The sequence below is a fragment of the Aplosporella prunicola genome (genome assembly GCF_010093885.1).
Source record: "Aplosporella prunicola CBS 121167 unplaced genomic scaffold K452scaffold_36, whole genome shotgun sequence".
Lineage (NCBI taxonomy): Eukaryota > Fungi > Ascomycota > Dothideomycetes > Botryosphaeriales > Aplosporellaceae > Aplosporella > Aplosporella prunicola.
Genome location: NW_022983564.1, coordinates 52,840 through 70,264, shown reverse-complemented (window position 1 = coordinate 70,264; position 17,425 = coordinate 52,840). Strand labels below are relative to the sequence as shown.

The 17,425-nt window shown below is 55.9% G+C and overlaps 6 protein-coding genes across 6 annotated transcripts; 5 read left to right on the top strand and 1 right to left on the bottom strand.

Moving 5' to 3' along the window:
• Positions 1-1,375: 1,375 nt before the first annotated feature.
• On the top strand, positions 1,376-2,898 carry K452DRAFT_312761 (uncharacterized protein; the record flags this gene model as incomplete). The annotated part of the gene is made up of 5 exons (XM_033543582.1): positions 1,376-1,441; positions 1,495-1,638; positions 1,690-1,743; positions 1,799-2,093; positions 2,150-2,898. The coding sequence occupies 5 exons, from the start codon at positions 1,376-1,378 to the stop codon at positions 2,896-2,898; spliced, it is 1,308 nt and encodes a 435-aa protein (XP_033392671.1).
• A 1,279-nt stretch (positions 2,899-4,177) lies between these two features.
• Positions 4,178-6,124, top strand: K452DRAFT_329464 (uncharacterized protein; the record flags this gene model as incomplete). Its single annotated transcript, XM_033545060.1, has 5 exons — positions 4,178-4,201; positions 4,259-4,602; positions 4,659-4,907; positions 4,963-5,946; positions 5,998-6,124. 5 exons carry the CDS (start codon positions 4,178-4,180, stop codon positions 6,122-6,124), a joined length of 1,728 nt encoding a protein of 575 aa, XP_033392670.1.
• A 461-nt stretch (positions 6,125-6,585) lies between these two features.
• On the top strand, positions 6,586-7,631 carry K452DRAFT_291984 (uncharacterized protein). The gene has a single exon (XM_033541288.1). The coding sequence runs from the start codon at positions 6,597-6,599 to the stop codon at positions 7,359-7,361; it is 765 nt and encodes a 254-aa protein (XP_033392669.1). The 5' UTR covers positions 6,586-6,596; the 3' UTR covers positions 7,362-7,631.
• Positions 7,632-7,633: 2 nt separating this feature from the next.
• On the top strand, positions 7,634-8,376 carry K452DRAFT_291983 (uncharacterized protein; the record flags this gene model as incomplete). Its single annotated transcript, XM_033541287.1, has 1 exon — positions 7,634-8,376. The coding sequence occupies exon 1, from the start codon at positions 8,046-8,048 to the stop codon at positions 8,373-8,375; it is 330 nt and encodes a 109-aa protein (XP_033392668.1). The 5' UTR covers positions 7,634-8,045.
• A 367-nt stretch (positions 8,377-8,743) lies between these two features.
• On the top strand, positions 8,744-9,801 carry K452DRAFT_115790 (uncharacterized protein). Its single transcript, XM_033535085.1, has one exon. The coding sequence runs from the start codon at positions 9,017-9,019 to the stop codon at positions 9,650-9,652; it is 636 nt and encodes a 211-aa protein (XP_033392667.1). The 5' UTR covers positions 8,744-9,016; the 3' UTR covers positions 9,653-9,801.
• Positions 9,802-9,949: 148 nt separating this feature from the next.
• On the bottom strand, positions 9,950-13,129 carry K452DRAFT_329463 (uncharacterized protein; the record flags this gene model as incomplete). Its single annotated transcript, XM_033545059.1, has 2 exons — positions 9,950-10,780; positions 10,802-13,129. 2 exons carry the CDS (start codon positions 13,127-13,129, stop codon positions 9,950-9,952), a joined length of 3,159 nt encoding a protein of 1,052 aa, XP_033392666.1.
• Positions 13,130-17,425: the final 4,296 nt, after the last annotated feature.

Here is a 17,425-nt window from a genome sequence, read left to right as displayed (position 1 = left end):
CAAAGATCACCGTCGGAGGAGCCTCCGCTGTCCCCGTGTTGAGCCTGTACTACCGATCCTTTGTTTGATATTCTCATGGGTTTATTCTCGAAGAGGTGAAGTTATGCGATCTTAGCTTTTCTGCTCTTCTGTAATTTCACCAATCACCGCAGCTGCGGCTGTCACTAGTGTTACTCTTTCTCCCAGTTTCCGTGTATATGGAAACATCATCTTGTGCTGCGAAAATCCACCTCCGGAGCTAAAGTTATCTTTCATCTCCGCTCGCTACCCCTGAAATGATTGATCTAACGAAGAAAAATTACCCATCATATCTACAGCCTTCACAGATTAGTGACAAACCAATCATGGTAATGACAACTATCCTTCATCAAAACACATTGATAAGTTGATTGTTCACTGAGATGTATATCAGGAAACCCTCCGAACATCAGGATGAAATCAGTCTCTTTTCAGGGCTTTAGTCTTTTTGTAGAATGTGGACCAATTAAATAGTTGTATAGCTTTTAGATAAAACAAAATGAGGATAGATCTTTCGACTTCGCATTTAGCTTGGCTGTTACACCCCACAATAGCATTTTTAGAAGTTTTAAACTTTCATACAACGCTGAATAAGGTCACGAGACTCTTCAAACACTTTATCGATCAATAAGAAACCGCATATATAAATGTTAATTTAGACTTACCTCGGGCCGATTAGGTCTCTGATGTGTTACCTTAGGCGGCGTCAGCCGTTCTTTTGCCATGTCTGCCATTGGTTGATCGATATGACTTGCAGTATCACCTGATAACAGCTCTGTAGAGTTTCCGAAGCTGCACGCAATGATATGTATTACCAGCATATGCAAGCCTATGACGATTTGGGAATATAAAACAGACGTTAGTTTATTTCCCGGCCAACGAAATGGGGAAATGATTCTGAATGTTGAGCAATATGAGGGCGGAAGCTGTTGTTTGCCGCTAGCTGTGACAAGACAGATGGCTCACTGCCATTTGCACCATTTGTATAAAATGTCAGGGCCCCCGGCTGACAATTCACCCATCAAATAAACTTTTCCATTAATCTAAAGCCTACGCTTAGCTCCTCGGCTAAACATGCAACTTAGTCCCTATTAAGGTGCTCTGATGCGCGGAACGCAGAAGCCCCGTCTGTCCGCATTCCCTCCGCCACTTGCAGCTCACGGAATATGCAATACGACTTGTGTCACAGCATATGCTGTCCCAGGATCAAACCTACAGCCCGGAACGCAAAACCGTCAGCCAGAGCTGAGAAGGGAATCTCCGCACCACGTCGTGTGATAAGTTCCTGCCTTCAGCAATGCTTACGCATTCTTAGAAGGCCTTTCGAGCCTAAGCCGTCTGAAAAACATCCGCTTTGATGGATCACTCGGCACTCATTGCGCAGCTTCGGAAACAGGACGAAGAAAGATACGCTTACCTTGAGGTAGCTCGAAGCCTTCACTGTTCATCTTAAATCCAGCTTCTCAGATATAATAGGTACTAAGTACAGAGCTCGTTGTTTTGCGCAATGAATACAACCGCACCTCATCTATCCTCAATCGAGAGAGAGAATCATCTCATATGCTCCAAGATGTTAGAGACAAGCTAAGAGGAAGAATCGAAACCTTAGAACGTACTCTGGTAGACATCTTCCCCAACACTGACGTTAGAAGTAGCTGATCTTCCGAATAGGACCAAAATTGCTTCGTGCTTGTACTGATCCATGCGGATACAGGTGGCTACCTGGTGAGCGCAACACCGCAAACTGCCTTCCAACGACAACCGCTGACCGTTACCAAAGTTCGACGAAAAATACATAATCCAAGGTCACTACGGTGGCCTTGCAGCGGCGCATAAACTAGAAAATACGCTACGGGCATACCTAGTTACGCGCTCCATCAGCGTCTCCAGACTACCTCTCATGATCCGGGTGTATGCCAACATCGATGAGCTCTCTGTGGCAATACGGAAAACAGGAACGTCAGAAGCCGCAGAACAGCTTCGGCGCTTTGCTTACGGGTTTTCCTACAGCAACGCACTGTTTGACTTCATACCTACAAGCAACGGAAGTGAGGGAGCAAGCCAGAAGATCAGAGGTAGTCATCTGCCATTCACAAAATCGGTCCTTGCCACTAACTGGATATTTTCACAGGCACTTTCGAGCAATTCGTAAGAAACCCCACTTGCCGACACCTCATATTGGGTGCCTGCCATGACACTTCCTATGTCCAGGCTCTGGAAGAGGTCGCCAAGGACCCAGACGTCCGTAACCGCATTACACTTCTAGAACCGTTCCAAACCACAAAAAAATACTCAGCTTTGCCTTTCCAATCCATCAGGTTGGACAGTTTCTTCAGAGATTCCCGACCGAGCACGTCTGCGAGCGCAAGCTTCGATGTGTTGACCAGTAATCCTCAAAGATCCAGCTACCCACATTATTCTTATGGCCCAGATCCAAGAACTAGCAGAAGCTCAGACAACATTTTATCAAGCATTCCTCAAAGTCCAACGCTATGGTCTCTGCCAAAAGGCTTCATCCTCATCAATGAAAACGGACAAAGGATCGATAATCAGCTGCCAGAGGCAACCGCTGAAGCCATCGAATCCTTAAATCAGAAAACAGCCAAAGACCAAGGACGGATCTGCTACGTTTTCCAGGTCAGAGGGTACTGCTTGGAGGGAAAGAAGTGCAGATTCCCGCACAACCGGTTGCTTCCTGAAGAAGTTCTGGCGCTAAGGCATCACTTGAGAGGCCAGCCGTGTAAAGCTGGGCTTGGTTGTCGCAATCCCGACTGTTTCTTTGGACATCAGTGCTCTTGTGGGGAGAGGAAATGTCTGTTCAGCAAGGAGATGCATGCGGTGAAAAAGGACAAGTTGACGGCCGTTCAGGCTGTGCCCTGACGTCTACTTTTTTTACGGCAGATTGTCCAAGCCCTTCGGATCATCGATAGGGAAGGATGGTATGCCGTGCGTTACTACAGAAGAAATTTTTACGAATTTTGAAACAGCCGACAACGATGGTGAAGCTGATATTCGTCATGTCTTAGACATTGGGGAATCAGAGAATTTTGTACCTGCCTGAAGATGATATAGGCTTTGCTGACAAACAACAGCTCGATCCCGATCACCATCGCAACAAGGACCCACCGACGTCAAAATTCTAGCGCGATGCGGCAGTTTCCCGCGGTTGTGGTCCGATCCCGGAGCTCGGACTGATGGCGTTCAAATGCGGGGTCGGCACAACGTCACGTCCATCGACGCTCAACACCACTCCGCCATCCACCATTCATCGTCCAAATCCGCCTCGCGCCCGGCACTTTCCACAATGCGATAATAACCAGGAAGAGGAGGCGAAATCCCGGACCTTAGCACTCGATGTGGCCAATCGCGGGTGCCGCCGTGATGCCCAAACGGGAATCCCCATGCACTGGGAAGCGTCATTCTATGCCGCACCCGCAAGCGCCATCAAGCCACTCGGTTTATGCGCAGCTCAACTGCCGGCAGCGGGCCAGCTGCCGAGAAACCGCGTTCGGTTTTGGATTTCCTGCAGCCAGGAGAATGGCGTTGCGCGGCTTCGATGCTCGACATCAAACGCGGCTGCATAGAGCACCTGCGCATCGCCATCGCCATCGGTCGACGTCCCCACAACCTCGCTGAGTAAAAACGCCTCTCGAGTGCACGTTCTCGCCGCACGGGAGGGATCCAGACTCGAGGTACGGGGACGAAAATCTGGGGCTTGCCGGCGCCGCATCCTGATTGGACAACCACCCTTGAACATGTAGATCGTAGCCCGTGCAGGTGATGCGGGGCCCCAGATTTCGTCCAGGACTAAGCTAGTTTTGGACTGGGTTTGGGGTCAATGGCTTGCCCGTCGCCTCGGATGGCTGGCTCGACCTGGATCTGGATCCCATCGGTTGTCATTCGGCAGTTTGGGCACGATGGCGAGGTTAAGAAGAGCATCATTCACATCCGCGGAAGACGACGACATCCTTTTCGGTCATCTACAATTGTGTTCTGGTAGAGCCTTCTCGTTGCCTTTTCTTTCCAGACATTGTTGCTCGCTGTGTTCCGCTATCGTGGCATAACCGAGGTCTATACTGCTGTTGCTCAGAAGAGCATCAAGCGTATCTGTCTCTGAGAAACAGAGTATTCGAGCTCTACTTTCTTCACTACCGCCATCATGGAGATGAATTCTACAGACAAGGTGATACAACATGGCACCAAACATACTCTCAGAGGACTGCAGCTGATTCAAACACAGGAGCTTCACCAAATCGAGGCGGAGCTCCACACTGAAATCCTGCCCGGCACGGAAGTTATGGAAGACGTCGGATCGCATCATTTTGTCAAGTCGGGCGACAGCTCGCACCGCGTCTTGGTGCCGCAACCCAGCGACAACCCACACGACCCCCTCAACTGGTCTTTCAAATGGAAGTTCGCCGCCATCTCCACATCGACATACATTAGTTTCTGCCAGGGCTTTGGACCACTAGCGCTCGCGCCCATGTTTGGGTTCTACATAAAGGACTTCCACTGCTCTCTTGCCGACGCGATCCAATTCACTGGCGTGTGCATTTTAGTTCTAGGGTTCAGCAACTTTATCTGGTGAGTGCATGTTCATGGCATCTCACACAACGGTGGATCCTGACACAAAGGCGCAGGGTACCCATCAGCACGTCGTTTGGCCGACGACCCGTCTACATTTTCTCCAACGCCATCTGCTTCGGCTCATGCATCTGGCGCGCCAAAGCCCAGACGTACGGCAGCTTCATGGGCGCCTGTGTACTCAACGGCATTGGCGCCGGGCCAGCCGAAACCATCCAACCCGCCGTCATCGCCGACATCTTCTTCCTGCACGCGCGCGGCAAGTGGAACACGCTGTACTGGGTGGCGTACATGGGGTCGCTGATGTAGACACGCCTTGTTCATCCCTATACACGCAGTAAAACAAGCTAATGCGCGCAGGGTCGGCCCCATTATCTCAGGCTCCATGTCGGAGCGCGTGGGCTGGCGCAACTTCTGGTGGCTCAACGTCGCGATGACGGGGCTCGCGTTCCTGATGGCGGTGTTCCTCTTCCCGGAGACAAAGTACCACCGCGCGCACCCGGACGAGGTCGCGCCAGTCGCGGTAGCACAACGCTCGCCGGCGCCGTTGGCCCACGATGACGACGAGAAGAGAGGCGAGCTACGGGTCGAGAACCTCGCCGGCTCCATCGACAGCACCGCCCTCGCGCTCGCGAACACGGCCACGCACACGACGCACGCCGGCGGCGGCGCGGACCTTGAAACCCAGCCCACGGCGCAGCGCGACCCGTACCTCGGGCGCGGCTACCCCAGCAAAGCGCAGTGGCGGCTCTTCACGCCGAACGCGCACCCCTGGGCGTCGATCCTGCTCGACCTCTGGGTGCCATGGAAGCTGTTCGCGTTCCCGATCGTGCAGTTCGCATCCTTTGTCGTCAGCTGGAGCTGCAGTTCGTTCCTGACGATCAACCTGACGCAAGTGCAAGCGTTTGCGGCGCCGCCGTACAGCTTCTCAGCGCAGTCGATCGGGTTCATGAATTTCGCCATCCTGGTCGGCGCGTTCATCGGGCTCGCCACCGCCGGCCCGCTCAGTGACTGGGTCAGCGATCGCGCCACGCGCCGGAATAGAGGCGTGCGCGAGCCTGAAATGCGCTTGGTCGCTATGGTGCCGTATGTGCTGGTCATGATTCTGGGCAACGTCTGCGTCGCCGTCGGTTACCAGGACCATTGGACGTGGGCCGCGATTGTGGTCGTGGGGTTTACGTGCGCGGGCATCCAGGTCGCGGCCCTGCCGGCTATCGTGAGTACGTATGCCGTCGATAGCTACAAGCCGGTGGCGGGCAGCTTGTTTGTGAGCATTACGGTGAATAAAAATGTGTGGGGGTATGGGTTCAGTCGGTTTATTACCGAGTGGAGCGAGAAGGATGGGTGAGTTTTTCTGGAGTTTCTGGTTGTGACTATCACTGATTCTCTTGATAGATTCATTCCTCCGATTATGACGAATTGCGCGCTGATTACGCTGTGGTGCCTCTTTGGCATCTTGTTCTACTACAAGGGCAAGACGTTCCGAAGATGGACCAAGGACAGCAGTGTGCATAGAATGTAGGCGGCTGTTACGAGGTCTCCATATACAGCAAGATATAATCCAAAATTCAAGCAGTAACAACCAACCAACCTGTCACTTCAACTCCTCACCCTTCCACTTTTTTTTCTCTGTTCGAGCACACACTATAACCACCACCAACCACCGCCAACAAGCACGTCAAACAGCACAACGCAAGCACCCGTTCCCATCCACGATCCATACCAAGCCCCCGCAACATCCTTTGTTAACTCCCTCCAAACCAAACAATAAAGCCATCCATATCATCAAGCGCAATTAAAGGCCTCACCACCACTTATTCACGCGCATAGTTCACGACCACAAACCGCATTACCACAAGACAAAGCACCGCCACTCGCAGTATGTAACAATATAACCAGCCTAGTACCGAAAATAAAACCGCACACACTCACAACGAGAAAGCGAGCTTCAACGCACACAAGCAAGCAAGCACACTTCCACCACGAACGCAACCATGTCCGGTAGCAGGTACTATGGCGGAGGCGACTCCAACTACGGCGGCGACAGCTACAACAGATACGAGTCCCCCCGCGACTACGACGACTTCGATGACGACAGGTACCCCCGCGGAAGCACGCGCCCCGTCCGCGAGTGCGACGGCCTCTTCCCCCCCTGCCACGACTGCCCCCGCGTCGCAGCGGCCCGCGAGCGTGCGCGCGCGCTGCAGCTGCAGCAGCAGGAGCGCGACGTGTCGCCTGTGCGGATGAGCCAGCCCCCCGTCGAGCAGCGCTACTACGCGCAGCAGCGCTACCTCGACGAGCGCGGCGTGCAGCACACGCTGCAGATGCAGTACACGCGGTCTGGGCCCGGCACTGGCACTGGCACCGGCACTGCCGAGCAGCGCGGGCGGTACGCCGAGACTTCGCGGGAGCGCGAGAGCGTGCGCTACCCCGCCGAGCCGTCGCGCACCAGCAACCTCCTCATGCCCCGCGACGCCTCTCCACCCTACACCTCCGCGCGCTCCTCCTCCTCCGGAGGCGTCTCGGCGCGCCCCTCCTCCCTCTGGGAGCCCGCCCCCTCCGCCCGTACTGCACCCCCGAGTCGGTTCCTGCTTGAAGCGCCGCAGCCGCCGGACACGCAGCGCCTAGCGCAGGACGCGGGCGGCTGGGCGGCGGGGGAAAGGGTGCCGCAGTTTGCGCGCCGCAGCCGTGATTACGGTTCAAGGGGTGCTGGGGATATGGAGGATTTGTACTGCGGAGGGTCGAGGCGGTTCTTTTAGCTGAGGGGTGTGTGCGGCTGTTCTTCGCCGGCTGCTGAGTGCTGACTGACGGAGCTGTTGAGAGCTTGGTGCGGTAGGTAAGTATGTGTGCTTTTGAGGGGTCTGGTGTCCTTTCTTTCTTCCCCTCCTTCTTTCCTTTGGGTTCTTTCTTTCCTTTACTAAATTCCTTATACGGTGAATGAGCGAGAGGAGAAGACAAAACGCAAACACAAAACACAAAAGAACGTCAAAATCTAGCCAACGAAAATGCGGAGGCAAAAAATAGGGAGAATAAGAAAAAAAAAAAAAAAAAAAAAAACAATTAAATAAAAGATTAAAATGACTGTATTTTCGATTTTAGTATGTGATGTGATGTGAATGTGTTGGTTATAGCTTAGGCAGTACGAGAACATCCACCGTTTACTCTAAGTCATTGCTCTTATTCCTCTTAAGAGATATTCTACGCGTCTGGTATAGTACGCGCGTAGGTAGTTATTATTACCTCCATTCCCTTTATTTCTTATCTAGGTACGTGTTATGCTGTTAGTGGAGCGGCGTTGCCGCAGCGAGGCCTGTAGGGGAGGGAAGGAGCTCACGAGCTACCTCGCGCCTTCTTCTTTGACCTCTCGCCAGCCTTCGCGACTTCCCGCCTCGTCATTCTCCGTTGTTTGTTTTTCTTCCTCTTTCTGATCATCTATCTACCTTATGCTCTCAACGGTTGACTTCCGGTTTCATGACGCGGACCCAAGTCTACCACAGCGCAGTTCGACGCCTTCATCCATCCACCGACACGCACACCTCCACCGCAGCCCACACGCGCAACCCGCACTGCGGCCACCTATGTACGCGGCCCCGCCCGGGCACACGCACAGCACCGCCTTACCAACCCCCCCGCACGCTCCACACAACCCAGGAACAGCATACCAGACCAAATCCCACGAGCCTACGGACCCAGAGGTAGGTGAAGCAAACGCAAAAGGCAAAGCCAAGGTACACACATACTCAAGACCGACAACACACCACAACATACAATAGAGACCAGGCCAAACCAAAGATGATATAATACGATACGATACAACCAGACAGGATAAAATAGGACAGGATAGGATATAAACATAAGAAATAGACATTAAAGCCCCTCGTCCCCTCTCTGCGCCCTCTCTCCTTCCTCTTTCTAGTCGTCATAAATACCAACACCCACCCCACACCATACTACACCCCAGCTTCTACTTCTACTTTGTCTTTTTCCACAATTCCACTCCTAGGTACGTCCCCATCATCATCATCGTCATCATCATCTCTAGGTAGGTAGACGGTAGAGCGTACCCTGTCTCTACACTTACACCCCGCACCAACACCTCGCGACACCGCATGCATGCGTGCATCCACCAACACCCAGCCAGCCAGACCGACAGACGACAGGCGGCACAAGCACAAAAACAAGCACACAACGCATCTCTCCTCCTCCTCCTCCCCCTCTCACTCCCCTCCCCCCACCCCCACCCCTGCACCCCTGATCCCCGGCCTCCAATCTCCGCACGCACGCACGCACAGACCTGACCTGCCCTGTCCAGAGCAAACGTGAGCAGAGCAGAGCAAAGCAGAGCAGAGCACTGCGGTTCGCGCCTCTCAACCAGAACCAGAATCAAAAGAAGCTTGCCTGCGTGCTTGCGTGCATGCGTGCTTGCTTGCGCATCCACTCCACTCCACCACCTCCTACGTACCCATTTCCTCTCCAGCCTCCATATCCAGAACGAAGAAAAAGAAAACGAAAAACGCAAAAAAAGGCAAAGCGAAACCAAAGCAAAGCAACAAAAAGCAAAACCAAAAGCAAAAAAAGCATCCAGATTCAACGTCCCGCTCAACTCAACTCAGCCACGACCACGACCACCATCATCATCATCAACAACCACAAAAAACAAAAAAACAAGCTAAACCAAGCCAAGCAATCAATCAGACGTTCAATACAAGCCGCGCCAAGCCCAGCCAAAGCCAAGCCCAGCCCAAGCCAGCTGCGCAGCATACAAACCGACACCATCCATCAGTCCATCCGTCCTTCATCCAGAACATGTAAGAAAAAACAACAACGAAAATTTGGGGTAGAAGAAGACGAAGAAAGAAAAGGAAAAGAAGAAGGAAAAAACAAACACCGGGCAATGAGAAAAATAACAGCAGAAAATTCCATTCCATTCCATTGCATTGCTTCCATCAAAGAAGAAGATAAAAAAAAAAAAAAAAAAAAAAAAAAAAAAAAAAAAAAAAAAAAAAAAAAAAAAAAAAAAAAACCAAGCAAGCAAGCAAGCAGATCGTGAGCGTTTGTTATGTGTTGTGTGTGTGCGTGTGCGCGTGCGCGCGCGTACCGGTAGTAGTAGGTAGTAGTAGGTAGTAGGTAGGTAGTAGTAGTAGTTGTAATCTTGTCCATGCACGTATGTGGTCATCATCCTCGCTCTTACTTAACCCTAGATAGGTAGGTAGGTACCAACACCGTGGCTCTCCTCAAACATCCTCAAAATCAACATCCTCATCGACATTGCACCCTCCATCATCTAGCCCAGAAATCCGTACAACAACAAGTTACACTCCACCGGGTATTGTATGTGTGTGTGTTTTTACTTGCTCTCGACCGTCGGCACCGCCGCCGAGCTCACGCTGCGCTTGCCCCAGCCCCAGAAGCCGCCGCCGCCGCCGGTGCTGCTGCCCGGCGTCGTTGCCGCGCTGCCGCCCGACGCGCTCGTCGGCGTCTTGACCGGCACTTCCTTGCTGGCGAAGAAGCCGCCGATGCTGCTCGCCTCGCTAGCCGTGCTCGCCCGGTGCGCGCTGGGCGTCGTGCTCGCGCTCTGCGGGCTCAGCGCGCCCGCCGGCGTCGACACGCCCAGCATCTTGCGCATCGAGTCGAAGCGCACGCGCAGCTCCTCGAGCTCCTGCCGCGCCACCGCCTCGGCCGTCTTGGCGTTGACGAGCTCCAGCAGCAGCGTGTCGGCCTCGGCGTTGCCGCTGTTGGCGCCGCCGTTGCCGTTGCTGTTGCCATTGAGCGACGATGTGGCGCCCAGGACGGCGCGCGCGCTGAGGCTGCTGCTGCGCTTGGCCCACTTGGGCGTCTGCGTCGGCACGGGCGGCTCCTCCTCGGTAATGGTCGTCGTCGGAGGGTTCGGCGACGAGTTGCGGGGGTGCACCGGCGACGTCGCCTGGGCTGACGTGTTTGGCGTGGGGCTGATGCGCTGGAAGCCGAAGCCGCCGAAGACACCCGAGTTGTGAGTGTTTTTGGCACTGCGGCCCGACGCTGTACGGGACAGCTTGAACTCGCGCAAACCCTTGCCCGACGACGACGTACTGCTCATGGTGCTGTCCGACGTGTCGCTGCGCGTCAGCTTCGGCACCTCGATCGTGTCGTACTGGCCCGACGAGCTGCTCCACGTGCTGGCCTTGCGCGACTGGCGCGCCTCGGTGCGCAGGTCCGCCACGACGCGTTCCAGCCGCTGCCGCTCCGCGTACGAGTCCTGCAGCCGGTGTCGCGCCTCGTCGAGCTGCGAGCGCAGGCTGCTGCTCTCCGACTCGGCGTCGAGCAGCTGCCGCGACAAGCTCTGACTACGCGTCGACTCGAGGTGCAGCTGCTCCTTGACTCGCTCAATCGAGTCGCGCAGGTACTGCTTGGTCTCGAAGCGGCTGGCGTTGCGGTGGTGGTAGCTGCCAGGCTTGAAGCGCGTGTCGACCTCGTCGACCATGTTGAGGACGTCTTCGGGGAGGGGCATTGGGCTGTCTGCGTTTGTGGGGGTGGGGTCCTTGAGGGTCTCTGGGGTCGGCGGGGTGAGGACGGGGGTCTTGTCGGGGTTGATGGGGGCGGTGCGGCGGCGGGCTTCCTTGGATGTGGCTGGGGTCGTGGCAGCGGTTCTGCGTTCGGCCTTGACGCGGTCGATGAGGGTGCGCACGATGCGGTGGTCTTCCTTGCGAGCTTCATTGACGCTCTGCAGGTCGGCCATGGCCTCGGCATGCTTGTGCTGCATCTCGCTGAGGGCCGTGAGCAGCTCCTCAATCTGTGTGTGGAGGTCGCGGTCCTTGCTGGAGACGGCGCGCGACTCGCGCGACGGGACGGTAATCTCGGTCATGGCGGTGGCGGTGCTGTTGTGGCTGCCGGAGCTGTCGGTGCCGACGTCGACCGAGTTCAGGGTCGACGCGATGCTCTGCTTCGAAGGCGTGCGGCGCAGGAAGCTGACTGGACGGGCGGGTGCGGGCGCCGACGAGTTGTTGGGCGGACTAAGGGTGGCAGTGGTGTTGCGTTTCTCTTGGGCCGACCACATGCGGCCGAGGAAACGTGAGGCGGCACTCTGGACATCGGCGAAGAAGTTTGTTTTGGCAGACGAGTCTTCCCCTGAGGTGAAGCTCTGCTCGAGATTCTGCAGGACCTCGCGTGTTGCGACACTAGTGAAACTAACGAAATCCTTGACAAGATCGTCGGCGGAGTGGGCATTACAGCCGTAAGGGTCCCATAGGGCGCGCGACAACAACAACTGCATGACGTCTTCAAACTCGGTGAAGGCCAGGATGCGTTTCTCGTTGCGGCTCATAATCGACAGGGCAACGCGCATGAGCGTTTCCGAGGCGCCCTCGGCGAAGATGACATCGTAGATGCGGAACAGCATGGGCAGCGGGCAGGTGACGGCGAAGAAGGACAGGAACCACTGCGACAGATAGGCCGCCTCGATCTGCAGGTCGTCGAGGTGCTGGGCAAGCTTGGGCATGTGCTGGTGCAGCAGGCGCTGGAACTGGTAGATGCGCAGGTGCAGGCCCGAGAGGTCGGGCAGGAAGCACGAGCGCAAGTCGTAGTCTTCCATCAGACGCACCAGCACGCAGAAGGCCTCCTTGTCGCCCATTTGCATCAGCAGCGGGCCAACGAGGAAGCCCAGGCCCTGGCAGTAGCCGATCTTGTCGTCGTACAAGCTGAAGGCCTTGAGCACGCGGGCCAGCATCTTCTGGCCCTCGCCCTCCGGGTCGCGGAACATGTCGACGCCGGGGAAGGAGCGGCCAATGTCCTTGCCGATAAGGTTCTCGTAGGGCGAGCTCTCGGAGCTGAGCTGATCGTAGCGTTCCTCGATGGCTCGGTCGCGGGCACCGGCCATGCTCAGCCAGGTCACGCCGCGCAGGGGGCCTGGAATACCGGCGCGGATCTTGTTGGCCGTCAGGGTGGGCAGGCGCTGGGCCGTTGTCGGGTAGTCGCGCACGAGCGCTGCCCAGAACTCGAGCTCCGTCATGGGCGGCGGCGAGGGCAGTCGCGAGTAGCGCAGCTCTTCCTCACCACGCTTGGCCTCGACCAGCTTCTGCAACTGCTTCATCGACGGCGGCCTCGATTGGCTGCGCACCCGTGGCCGATTCAGCCCAGCCTTGGGGTCGTGTGCCAGCGCCGCGTTTTCCTGCTCCAGCCGTGCCAGCAGAAGCGCAGTCTTTTCGTCTGATCCCTCGTCGCGCTCGACGCTTTCTTCTTTGCGGTCCAGCTGCGCCCAGTCAACCTCATTGTTGCCGTCGGACGCCGAGCTGCTGCTGCGCGTGCGCGACTGCTCTTCCGACGCCTGCGCCTTTTCTTCCTCTTTGGATTTTTGTTCGTTTGTCGTCTCTGCGGGAGAGTCGCCGGAGCCGTTCAGCACCGCGTCCAGGCTCTGCTGCTGGTCTGGTCCCCCTATTCGGCCGCTGTCTCGTGTCTTTTGTACGGTAATCTCCGGTTTGGGGGCCGTCGTGGTGACGGTGGCGTCGGAATCATTGTCGTCGTAGGTGGTGGGCGACAGCGGCACCGTGACCATCGAGTCGGTGTTGTTGTCGTGCTTGCGCGTTATGGTGGGCGAGGGGACATCGGCCGTGGGCGAGACAGCATCGTCGACGGCCATGGTGGTTAGCGGGATGGTGGCGAGGACGATGGCGGGCTCAGCAAGCACTGCAGGAGGGATGTCATGCACGGCGCTCGCTTCCTGTGTGTGGCCGCAGGCGTTTCAAAAAGAGGGTGGGGCGGAGAGAGACCGGTCAGGGCAGGGCAGAAGCGAGGGCCGGGGCGAGGCCAAATGAAGGACGGGGGCTCAATCAATCAATGGCAGGTCGTAAGGCAGGTCGTCGTCGGCGTGGGAAAAGAGAGGGCGAACGGGTGTGTTTGGGCAGCTCGAGGCCTTCAGGAGGTGTCTGCCGGCCAACAGCAGGGATCGCCGCCGGACCGCCGCGTTTTAGGCGTGCTCCCCCACACCGTGTGATTGGTCCGGCTGCGGCCGCGCGCGCATGAGGCGTGGCGGGCGCGGTTGTTGTGGTGGTGATGATGATGATGATGATGATGATGATGCAGCAGCCGTCGTCCACTGGCTGGTTGGCTGGCTGGGCTGACTCTTCACACTTTCATTCAGCCTCATCCGGCGGCAGGGTCCACGGCACACGCGCGCGCGTCTCTCTCACCCGCTCACGTGCAAGTCGCCTCGCTTTAACCCGAATCCAAAATTTCCCCGAGTTCCCGCTGCCTGATCGCGCCCGTCGCTTCTCAGGCATCCTTCGATGCTCTCATCAACCTCCGACACGCCTATTTTCCCCTTTCGGCCGAACACCCAAGCTCCCGCGCTGACGCCATCCTCTCTCGTATCTCTCAAAGTCGCGCATCTATCTGTTCTCTCCGCTCAAAAATAGCCTTCGCGTCTGTCTCTCAAAACTCTGTTTTCCCTTCGTCGCTCATCGTCGGCGCCATCTCGGCCTTGGCTCGCATCCCTCCAATCGGGCCCATCGTGCCTTCCAACCCCAATGACATCTCCTCTTCTTTCCATCTCACCCATCAACTCCCTCCCCCAATCCTCCCTCCCAATTTCTTCGTTGCAGTCCCGTCTCACTTTCTCCAACCTCTCGTGCGTCAGCTGAACACTCACACGCGTCCAATTCTCCTATCCCCTTCATCTCGATAACGCCGTCGATCTTGCCGCACGGCATATTGTCATCCGCCCGCGCACATGCCCATGTGCTTGTCCATGCGCGTACGTGCGGCCATCTGAGCGCCTGCGATTTTCGCGGCGTGATGTGCGATGCGTGGTGCACGCAGCTCGAGTGCTTGCAAATGTTATGCGTCGTCACCGTCTCCAGCGCACCCACAGCTCCGATCATGATCTCCTACGTCTGCATGCGGGCCTGGGCCATTGGCTCTGTCTGGTTTTGTGGGGTAGAGCAGAAAGGGATGCGCTCACTTCAGCTCTAAAGGGCCCACGTCGTTTCTGCACGCAGTAAGCTCAGCTGGCATAGAAACGTGCAGATTCAGGTTCCTGTTTCTTGGTAAGACAGAGCCGGGGGGTGGTTGCACCCATGGCAAGGTAGCGGACAAAGAGCAGAGAAGTGGGCACTCCACTGTCTAAGTAAAAGATCTTAGCCAATCAAGCGAGACGCCACGGTACATAGCAGGGCCCGGCCGCTTCTCCTGACTTACTTTAGCTGTGATGGATTGCCTTGGCTGTGATGGACCTTTCGTCTGAAGTGAGGAAGAGCGAGGGAATGGAACGAGGTCGTTGTGGAGCAAGGTTTGTCTTTGCCGCAAAAAGCACAGGTATCTGCACATTGCACTGCGACTCGAAATCCCGGGCAGAGATGTCCCCGATGCGCCCGCACTCTGTATATATAACGCATGCGCCATCGCAGCAAGCACATCCATACACAGAACGACTGGTTCCGCCAACCTACCTAAGTAGTGGCGGCCTGAGCTCGCATCATGAAATCAAAACCTAGTCAATCGCCGTAGGTAGCGCACGCATGTCCAGAAAGAAGAAGCTAAGAAAGGGCAAGAACGGAGAAGTATGCCCGGGGACGGGCGTACCTACCTACCTAAGGAAGAGCGGCGCAATGCCAAACGAAGAAAGCGCGAGGTCCCTACCTGCCTCGCTCGTGCGCTCCTTCCCTACATACCTACGGTCCCATCTCCACGCCACTGGGAGCGTCGTTGTTGCCACCGCCGCGGCAGCAGCAACGCGCTATTTGGGCGTTTCTCCTCTTGCCCCAACATACTTGAGCGCTGTGTGAATCGCGAACATGAAATCCAGCACACGCGTGTGCTCGTGTGTCTTTGCTTGTGTGTTTTTGCTTGGCGCGGTGCGCGGATGGGTCTTGAGGCCTTGGGCTTGTCTCGTGAGCCCGTACGGGCCTGAAGGGAGGGGAGGGGGAGGGGGTGCTGTCTTTGTGAGATGTGGGAGTTGGGTGCTGTTGGTTTGGCGTGTCTGTGTATGTGTTCTTAGGTCATGATGGGGCGGGAGTGTTGGATGCCTGGCCTTACCTCTTAGGAGGTGTTTGCTGCGCATGGAAGACTGGTGGCTTCGGCCTTCGTATAGTATTTCTTAAGAGACGAAGCCTATCGAGGAGGAGCCGTAGGGAACTGTCATGATAAACGCGCTCGCTGTGCTGGGGCCTAGGTAGTTGGTCGTTGTCGTTGTCAAGACCAGCTGCATCACTGTAGGTTCGGTGAAGCAGGAGTAGTAGACCTTGGCGGAGCAAGCACCGCAGGAGCCAGGCCAGAAAGAGTAACAGGTTCCCTTGAAGTAGAACTCACTGGAACAGAACGCATCATCGCCAGCGAGTTGAGTCCTTCTGCCCTTATATCAGCCAGCCTCAACGACCTCAAAATCTCCACTGCAACACTTACGCTATTGCACGCACTCGTTCCCGAGCTTCGGCTTCCCAGCACATACCGGCTACATGGATGTATGGACTACAAGAGTTGTTCGTCGAGTGGCGGGCTTGCGACGCGTAGAAGGGAGAGCAAGGTAGTCCGGCGCGGGGATGAGGTTGCGGGGGTTTGGGGCTGTGAGGCCAAGGGCGGGAGGAAGAGGGAGATGGCATGGATACGTTGAAGGGGGTTAGTTGTGGCGAGCTGTGATGCGCAGGATCTGCTATAATATTCAGGAGCCGGTCCTCTCGAAGCCAGCAGAGGCTCGCAAGCGCAGGGGACACGCAAGCAACAAGCGCACGAAGCAGCAACAACAGCAAAACCAGCACTTCTTCCTCACAGTCTCAGAGCAAGCCGAGAGCAGCAACGAAAAAGGTCGCGCCAGCCCGAAACAGTGCAAATACGAGCGGCACAGTGGCAGCGACAAAGGCACGAGCAAGAAGCCCACCTTGCCGCCGCGCAGGTTCCAAAAACTAATCGGTGACGGTGCCCTCCGTAGAGGGCGTCAACAGCGATTAAGCTGCTGAAGAACAGATACTGCATTTGATCTCAGCCAAAAGGCAAGGAGAGCTGAAGAGGAGAAAGGGCGCCGGGGGAGGCGCGTTTATATACACGCGAGAGGGGGACGTACACGCGTGTGTGACGTCAAGGGAGGGTAATGAGGGGTTCTAGGCGCTTCTATGGGCGGTGGAGGGTGCGATTGCGGAGGTGGGCTTGGGGGGTTGCGTTTTGCGGCTCTCGTGTGCGAGGGTTTGCACAGTGTGTTGACGGCTTGGGAGCGAAGTCCTCTGAACTGAGACGCTGACTGTGCCTATTATCTAGATCCTACAAGCCCTTCGCAGGAGTTCCTTTTTTACATCTCTCTATCAGGTGGACATCTGCGATGAGCTTCACAGGCTCGCTTCATTGTTATGTGGCAATGTGCCTCGACGACGTCTTCCATTGTACTACGACGTCCAAGCAGAATTTCGTCCTGACTTCCACTCACTCGCTCTTCGGTATATGATAACGGCCAGAAAGGTAGCCTCGAAGACATGAAGTATGCAGTAAGCATGCTATGGTAACGGGGATTGAGCCTTGGAATCAGGGACAGCGGTCGCGGCTTTTACCATCAGTGGCAGCTCAGCTATGTCGCAGCTGGCTAAGAGGTTCGCCCACGGGACGTCGGCTCTTAAGCTCAAAGAGTGCTTGGATCGTTTGGGTCTCATGGGCGGGTGTGGGAGCGGTCCTCCATGAGCTTCTGTTGCAGGTGGGTGCGGTGGAACTGGAACATGGCACGCAAGGTAACCACGCAACGCCAGAAAGACACTGCACGAAGCATACCAAAGGTATATCATCTGAAGCATAGTTTCTACTACTATTCTCGCCCGTTGCATTCAGTGACCCTGCCCGGCCCTGTCTCGTCTTTTACCCTGCTGAAAACGCATCA